This window comes from Medicago sativa, chromosome 3 (genome assembly GCF_051527215.1).
Source record: "Medicago sativa cultivar Bolivia chromosome 3, Bolivia_mono, whole genome shotgun sequence".
Taxonomy (NCBI): domain Eukaryota; kingdom Viridiplantae; phylum Streptophyta; class Magnoliopsida; order Fabales; family Fabaceae; genus Medicago; species Medicago sativa.
Genome location: NC_140751.1, coordinates 60,996,418 through 61,005,108, shown reverse-complemented (window position 1 = coordinate 61,005,108; position 8,691 = coordinate 60,996,418). Strand labels below are relative to the sequence as shown.

General features: G+C 31.7%; 1 protein-coding gene across 1 annotated transcript; it reads left to right on the top strand.

Annotated features, from left to right (window-relative positions):
- The first annotated feature begins 7,127 nt into the window (after positions 1–7,127).
- Positions 7,128–8,691, top strand: LOC146938835 (uncharacterized). Its single transcript, XM_085752737.1, has one exon. It carries the CDS (start codon positions 7,671–7,673, stop codon positions 8,103–8,105), a length of 435 nt encoding a protein of 144 aa, XP_085608863.1. The 5' UTR covers positions 7,128–7,670; the 3' UTR covers positions 8,106–8,691.

Sequence of the window (8,691 nt, the reverse complement as noted above, 5' to 3'; positions counted from 1 at the left end):
TGTGAACCAACCCTCTCAAACTCGTGAACTGGTAGGTATGGAACCCTTCAAACCTGCAATTATTTTGTTCGAGTAACAGGCTTATGATTCCAAACTTGTGAGCTCAAAAGAATTGTTGTTTTTAATTTTTGTGTTGTTAAGATAGCGTAAGATTTTATTTCTTGATCTATGTGTTTCAATTAAATTCAAGAGTTAACATTTTGATGTGTAGTATTTAGTCTAAATTGTTCATGAAATGTAATGTCATTTGAAAAATATATTTTTTGGTATTTCCAGAATAATCATGTCAGATGACCCGATCCATACCAACCAGTTCATCGTCGAGTTGAGTTGGTTCATATTTGACAGGAATAAAAAATGTATTTTTGATCAAACCCAAACTAGTAAAACCGATCAAACCCGGCTTACTCGATGGTAAAGTTCTTGCATTGAGTCATTTTTTTTCTTCTCATATTCTTGAAAATGAAGTGTGTATAAATTAAATTTGGATTCTGTATTACAACTCAGTGGCCTTTCTATCTCCTTTCCTCTCTCACATCACCATTTTCTCGTTATTTCCTTTCTTCTCTTGGTACTTACTTTTCCTCTGCAGGACTGCATAACAGAAGAGAATCCAACTTTTGGCATGAAATTTTGGACTGTTGCATGTTAAGTCAATCTTGTGCTCAATGCAAATTTTGTATTGACTCCAATTACATGCAATTTGCTTCCTTTCATAATTACTCTTTTTTTTTTTAGGCAAAAGGAAAAAATAATAAATAAAAACGAAAAGATACAAAGACTAGGGGGACATAGGACCTGACCCAGAAAAACCCAAATGGGAATACATCGTGATAAAACAAAACAGCCCAGATGGATCTTCTCTAATCTATCCAAACAAAAATTCACTAATCACATGCGCAACCCAGCGAACCCACGTACGGGCGCGAAACTAGGTTACAAAAAAAAAATATGAAAAGTGAACATTGCTGAGAACAGTTAGAGTGTAAATATGGCGAATGGATCGACCGCCAACACGATATCAAAATCCAAGTGTCAACAACTCCCTGAAAAATAGCAAGCAAAAAGCTCTTTCGAGCAAGCAACGCGTAAGAACTCAGATCGATGGATGAGTCCAATACGTCAACAGACACTTTCGGGTTTTTGTAACAGACCCTTTCGGGTTAACGAAACCGAACCACCTCAAAACAAGGCCAAGTCACCTGTCCACCCAATCTCTAAACAAAGCAAAACCACAAAGCAAACAATACGAAAAAGAAAAAAACAGTGCACAGTACAGCCACAAACAAAACGAACAGGAACAACAAAAAATCCCAAGACCACCGGTGTGACGGCGACGAATCGGAAGCTAAAGAAATCCGCAGATCTCAACAGATCTGAAAGGAACCAGAGATCAAAAGCCTTTCATAATTACTCTTGTCGTACTACAAAAATTGTTACTCCCTCTCGTCTTAAATATAAGTCAATAGTTAAATGCATTTGATTCAAATTTACATTAAATACATATAATATTTTGCTTATATTTTCTTTTTTACGTGAAAGATATTTAATTAAGTAACTATATTGGCTGCAACATAAGAAGCAATATAATGTGGACATTCCTCAATACAAATTGTATCTACATAAGATAAAGCAAACTTAGCTAGATGGTGAGTAGAAACATTAGAAGTTCGTTTCACATGTTCAACTAAAAAACTAGAAAATGAAGATCTAATATTACGACAATCCTCTATAAGTAGCAAGCCAATATAAGAGTAATTTGCAGTGTAGATATTCAATGCTCGAACCATAGTCAGTGAGTCACCTTCCATCACAATATTACGAAATCCCAAATCAAGACCGGGGGAAATTTATATTAAATCATTTAAGAATGTGGAAAATATATACTACTATTAGATCATCTTGCACAAATTAAGAAGTTATAATAAAAGAAAAAGAACAACATTTTTAACCTTATGAACCATTAGTCGATTCTCATTATCATAAATGTAAATTGAAAGTAATAATAACTTGAGAGTGATCCACATAATAATATTAGAGTTTATAATTGTAAAAATTTTATTTTAAATTGAAAACACGGATGATAATTATTTTGGTGAATGATTTCATGTTTTGCAAATAAGACAATTATTATGGCCATAATTTATGGGGCAAATGGAGTAATATTTAAAAGTTAATGTGAACAATTTTCTAACATATTACAAGTAATACTGTTTTATACAAGTTGCAATTAGCTTGTGGGTCTCTTTTCTAATTCTATTTTTTTTTAATTCTATTATTTAACTTTTTGACAAACATTTTATAAGCTTATAAAAATTTATATTCAGCGAACAATTATAAAGTCTACGTAACTTGAAATTTATACCTATATTTCTATATTTCTTTATATATAAAGGTGATACAAGTTTTAGATGTGATTTTTCTTTTTCAATTTTACCCTTTAGATAAACTATTAATTCACAATTAACATTTCTTAATTAAACTAAAAAATCGAATTTTTTCAATATAAATATCAATACTTTTATATAAAAAGCTACTACCAAATTTTTGTGTAACATTTTGTGTGTATAACACATCACTGTTTTTTCCGATAGGGCATCATGTTGTTATTGTAGGGACAGGCCCCTCGGATTCTTACAAGTTTCAAATAAAAAAGTGAAAGGACCTTTTGTTTTCATACGGCGGTTTTTAAATTTTATTTCTAGTACTAGTACCTTGTTTTGCACAGTTAGCATGATTTTAGTAAATAGAGAACTCGTGTATATGCAATGGTTTACACATGATGGAATCTCAATCTGGTTTGGTGGGACTTGGGAGGGTGTCCAAATGATAATCCTTCTGAATTAAGGACAGGAAAATTAATAGTTGTAGAAATAAAATGTAGTATAGTACTTGTTACAATTTTAAAGTTACTTCTATTTTTTATTTTTTGAAGAATAAAGTTACTTCTATTGTCATGTGATTTATTCATACGGATGTGTTGTATGTGTGACATGGTTAATTCTTCTATAATACCTAGTACCTTTATTATTAGCAATCAATCATCCATGAGTAATACTAAAAAGCCTCGATCAATGATGGTGGTATTTGTTAATTTGAAAGCTCCATAATATAGTGATTTTTGTTACAAATAGCAGGATTAAAGGGATGTGAATTTTGTAACAAAAAAAGTAGGGATGGGAATTCATTTCATAAAAAAAATAAGCTTGAAAACTTATAATCAATCGGTATTTCTGCTATTCTTCCTCAAGTTGAAGTAATAGAATTAACCAACTTAAATTACAAGCATCTACAAAAGTATAATGAAACACATGGTCGACATGGTCGGTACTATATGTTTAGAGGCCTAAAATAAATGTTATAGTAAAATGTTTTAAAATAATAAAAAAAAAAAAATAGCACGAGATTTATAAAAAAAACATTAAGTTTTGATGAGTTTACGGTTTGAGCATAGATCAATATGAGGATGTGAATTGCCCTCGTCTTAATAGGAGGTATGGTAAGCCTGAGATAGACGAGAGGTGTGAATCATGAGATCTGATGAGGAAGCAGCTCCAAACTTTAATAAGAAGTCAACAACTTTTACCTTTTCGGATGATGTGAACAATGGAAGTGGTCAATACAAGGTTGAGATGATCCTTGATGCCTTGAATCAAAGTAGAATACTTGTGGTAGAGTTCTACTATTGTGCACGACAAATTCTACCCACACGACATGCACGACACACACATCACCGCTTTATTTTTGTTGAAATTAAATTTTAATTAAAACAAATATGCAAAATGAAAAAGATAAATTGATGAAATACAAAGTCGTGTGCATTTGACAACAATTGTTGTCGTGCTATGAAGCATTATTCCTTGTGGTATCAAGCAGTTGGCTCCTTAAAAATGTTGACATATTGGAGATAATCCGAAAAGTAAATTTATTAGACTTAATGGTCTATTCGATTAAGTTTAACTAAATTGATTAGGTAATACCTTCTAATGGATTAAATTGACTATAAGAACGTGCAATTAGTACTGTTTTGATTAATTGGATAAATTTGATTATATTTGAATGATGAATACTTGTTTGTTGCCTTTGCAAATATATGAATACATTTGATGATTATGACTATAAAGTGATTTTTTTTTTAAGGGATGGCTATAAAGTGATTGATTATGATTAAATGTAATTGATACCATGATTCTTTTATGTTTTTCCTGCTGAGATTTGTGTGGCACGCCAATCGATTAGACCTTGCCCTCTATATTTAAGTGAAACTTAATTGATTTGGCTGGAGTGTAATCAATTAGATGATTGTTAATTGCTTAAATGATTTATCTAATCAATTACATGTTTGACATATTGTTGAAGTATATAATATTTAAATGTTGATAATAATGAAGTATTTCATACTTTTCCATGTTCTAGACCTTTGTTGAGGGAAACCTCGCTGCAAGATGGGTGAGACTTGTAAACGAACTGAGTGTGTTGATTATTGTTGTTGACACTAGAATATGTTTGTTGCATCATATACAATGTTGCTTGGAGTTTGAGTAAACATTAGATTTGCAGCGACCGTCGCAATGAGCCATTCAAGTATTCAACATAGAACCATCCTAATTAGCCACTACTCTTACATATATAGTTACATGGAATAGTGAGGTATTCATATTTGTTCAATCTGGAGTTAGATGGATACACATGCATTAAATGGGTATCTCATGATTATATTTTGGTCGTAAGTATCTTATGCAAGAATTTCATGTAATGGCGATTGATGTTTTGATATACTATATATGTGATGAGTATGTGATTGATAGACTGAAATGTCTAATATATGACAATGTCGGGTAAAAATAGTGGATAGCTAATAAGTTAATTGGTAATTTAATCTTATAATTGATGATTGTAGTTTATAACTAACGGATGATAGTTGATGACTGATGACTAATAACTGATAAACTAGTTGAGAGTTAAGGTTCACTTCAAAGGCTTGCCACCTATCATTCTCTTTAAACCCACCAAGCTTTGATGTGGGTCGCTCTTCTCATGGAATTTTCGAAACAACATGTGAACCACCAATCATGGAATCTTTATCTATAAAGACGTCATCAATATTAATAAATCGATAGTCCTAAGCATGCAAACCCTAGAGATGTCATCCAATATTAGTTTTTGAAGTTCACTAGGAGAAGTCTCCAAAACAAGTACATTCAAATTATCCATAGAAATGTTAAAGTCTGCAAGCTAATCATCACTTCTATTTCGTTCACACCAAGTATTGTTGATTTGCACACATGCCACACCACATATTTAGTAACTTCTAGATGAATTAAAATAGGGATAACCCCATTGAACTTGAAGTTGTCGAAAATCATGTCGATCAAAATCTTTGAATCATTCTCCACTTTAAGATGACAAAAATGCTCCATCCAAACCATGAGGTATCAAAACTCCAATCTTCTTAGTGTAGCATTTGATCTATCCGTCTCAATCACAAAAAAGATCACCACAACCAGCGATATCTCCAGTATCCTTACACATGCCATCAAAGTTTATAAACTCAATTGATACCTTATTTTTTTTATTTTCTTGGTCAAGTAACTTAGTGGTTAGAGCTCACACAATTAAATGTGGAGAAGTGGGGTGTCCGTGGCCTTATTTTTATTTCATACAGAAATTATGATTTTTCCAATAATTCGTCTAGTTCCTTACTTGTTTATTCTCCAGTTATCGGTAGTTGCAAACCCAAGTAGTTACCAATAGCAGCTCTCATCATACTCTTTAGACTTGTGATTATCCAAATAATAATGCAAATAGTACGTAATGTTTCTTACTTCGAAAAATTCTTTGATGATAAATGTGTGTATGAAATTTGTTTATTGCATTGCATGAATGAATCTGTGTGAAAAACGGTGAAAAACGGAGCAATCGAATATCATGCAGGTGGTAGAAAACACCCTCCTAGGATCCTATGAGAAAATAGTAGAAAAACAATTACAAGAGTCTGATTCTGATAATTGTGAAGCTATGATTTAGGGCTAGATGACAAAACGAAAAGAGTGGGACTAGAAGACAAACACCCTGTGACCCTCCAATTTTTCAACCCCATAAATTAAGTAAATATTACCAGACAAACATATCAATTAGTGGCTACACAAATAAAATATTTGTGAAAGATTAATGAAAAAGTACAAATTAGTATGTGTAACATGACTAATATAAAAAATAAAATAAAAAATGATTATGTTAAAGTTTCTTGGGCAGCGGGCACCTTATCCTCCAAAATACCGCAAATTATATGTGACCAAATAACTAGACTTTGATATGCAATTTATTATTTAAATATAGTTAGTGCTCATCCATGTTAATGTACCTTCTAAATAAAAAAGTGAAAAAATATTTACACATCATTCTATTGAAAATTGCACACAATTTTTTAACTCATAATTTTTCGTGATTGGAATAAAAAAACATACAGACTAAATAGCTTAACAACATGTTTGGAAATGTAGCAAATTGGCGCTGAAAGTGTAGTAGATAACACACGCAGAGAATCATGTTTTCAAACACACGCAAGTCATGTATGTCTTTGTGTGTAATACGTAGTGGCTAATATTTGTGAATAAAAGTTTTCTAGTGGTGACAATGACATAAATATTAAATGAATAATTAAAGTACCAAACATTTCAACAATTAAAAAATGAATATTGCTAATTAAGTAGCACCGAATTTTGAATGTAAGGTAACCCACAATGCTTTTGAAGGTAAGGTAGTATGTCCCATATAATTTATGATTAAATTAAAAATCAAAAGAAAAGAAGATTCTGAATGGTTTAATTACAACTATTAAATGCTTTTAGTACTTGATGAAAATCCCATAAAAATTCAAGTAATCATAAATCATACATCAAAAAAGTTCAATAGGGTCTCCAATATTTGAATGAGCTTGATCTCCCTCTCTCTTTAATTCTTAAGGGCAGCTCTGCCCGCTGCCCGTGACATTCCCAACCTTAAAATAACCCCTAAAAAAGTGCTCAAAAAAGTGTAATATTTCATACTCTAATTTTTTCATTTCCCTAAAGTATTAAAATTGAGTCTATAAAACCCACCACTTCATTTGTTTTAGTCTCTTCTCATATGCTACTAAGTCTTAACAATCCCTTTCATGATGTTGTTTTCAAAGTGTTAGTGTTATCATCATTAACAATTACTACAAGGTTTATTTAATTAAGAATTTGTTTCTCTCAAAAACAAAAATTTCTAGCACACCTCTTCAAAGTCTCAAATGGCTGCTAAAAAAACACATACATAAGTTTAATGTCTTTTTTAAGAAACCTTGTCTAGGAGATTCCTTATTCTTATTCCACAATCCACACTTTCACACTCTTTGAGTTTATCTATTTTGGTGTCTTAGTAAGCAATATTTTGTGTCTATTGTGTTTCATATAAGTTTCTAGTGAAAAAACCATTATTACTAAACCTCTCTACAAAACAAACCCTTATAACTTTTGAGTCAAAATTGATTATTCCAAAAAGCACTTACCAATTGGATAAGTTTGTGGTTGGTTGTTAAACCCTACTTCTCTTAGCAAAAGTTTCAATCTTCTTAAGTTGCCAGCTTTTTACCAAGTTCTTTTTAAGCAAAACCAAACCTTTCCCTCTTTGTTGTCTCAAAAAAAATGGCCCCTTCTGGAAGAACAGCATCAAACAAAATCTCAAGGACCACAAAAACTACAACAAGAACAGGAACAAGAACAAGAACAAGACAACCTAGAAGAACAAACTTCAAGAACAAGAAGCAGCAAAGTAGTACTCATAGCAAAAAACAAGAGATAATTAACAGTGTTTTACCTTCTAGCTGTCTTTCAAAAACCTCTCAAGAGTCTTCAAAGGAAGAGAAGACTGAAATTTCTGAGGTAATTGATGTTTCTAACAATAACATTAACAGTGCATGTTCAACACCTAAAGGTCAGAAATTTAGGATACCCGAGATTTCAACATGTCCTCCAGCACCAAAGAAACAAAGGGTAGTTTCAAATTGTTCTTTAAGAAGGTCACCACTTTCATTCTTTGTACCTCCTGATTTGGAGCACTTTTTCTTGGTGACACTTTGAGTTTTGTTTTTGTGTGTATGTTAATAGCATGATACATATAAAATAAGCTCATGACAAATCATACTTTAGAAGATGGACTTTTGAAGTGGTCTTCATAGGAAATGAAGACATGTATGCTTTAGGAAGTTTTTTAGGTTTTGGTGTGTTCATGTTAGGAAATAGTTACTTAGTGTATGTTTCGATGAGCGGTAAGTTTGAAAAAATTACAGTGATACTGTGATTTTGTTGAAGCTTCAAAGTGCAACTTCGATTAAAATTACGGTGGATTGATGTGATTCAAAATTCTTACTGTGAATTCAAACAAGAACTTAGCTTACCCTTTTGTTTAGTTTATGCTAATTTTAGCTTTGTTAAGTTGTAGTTTTGTAGGGTTTGTTAGTTTCTGAATTTAGATGGAGTGGTTATCCAACTAAATTTACATTTTTAAGCTTTTTTTTTTCCTTGTTTTTTTTCTTCTTGTAGAAGATATGTACTAACCTTTATATTTAAGTGTGCTGAGTGCAAATGTAATGGGTTTCGTTTGAAGTTGTATGTTAGTCACCTTTGAGGTAAAGCAAAGTCATATACTTCACTTTTGTATGCAAAA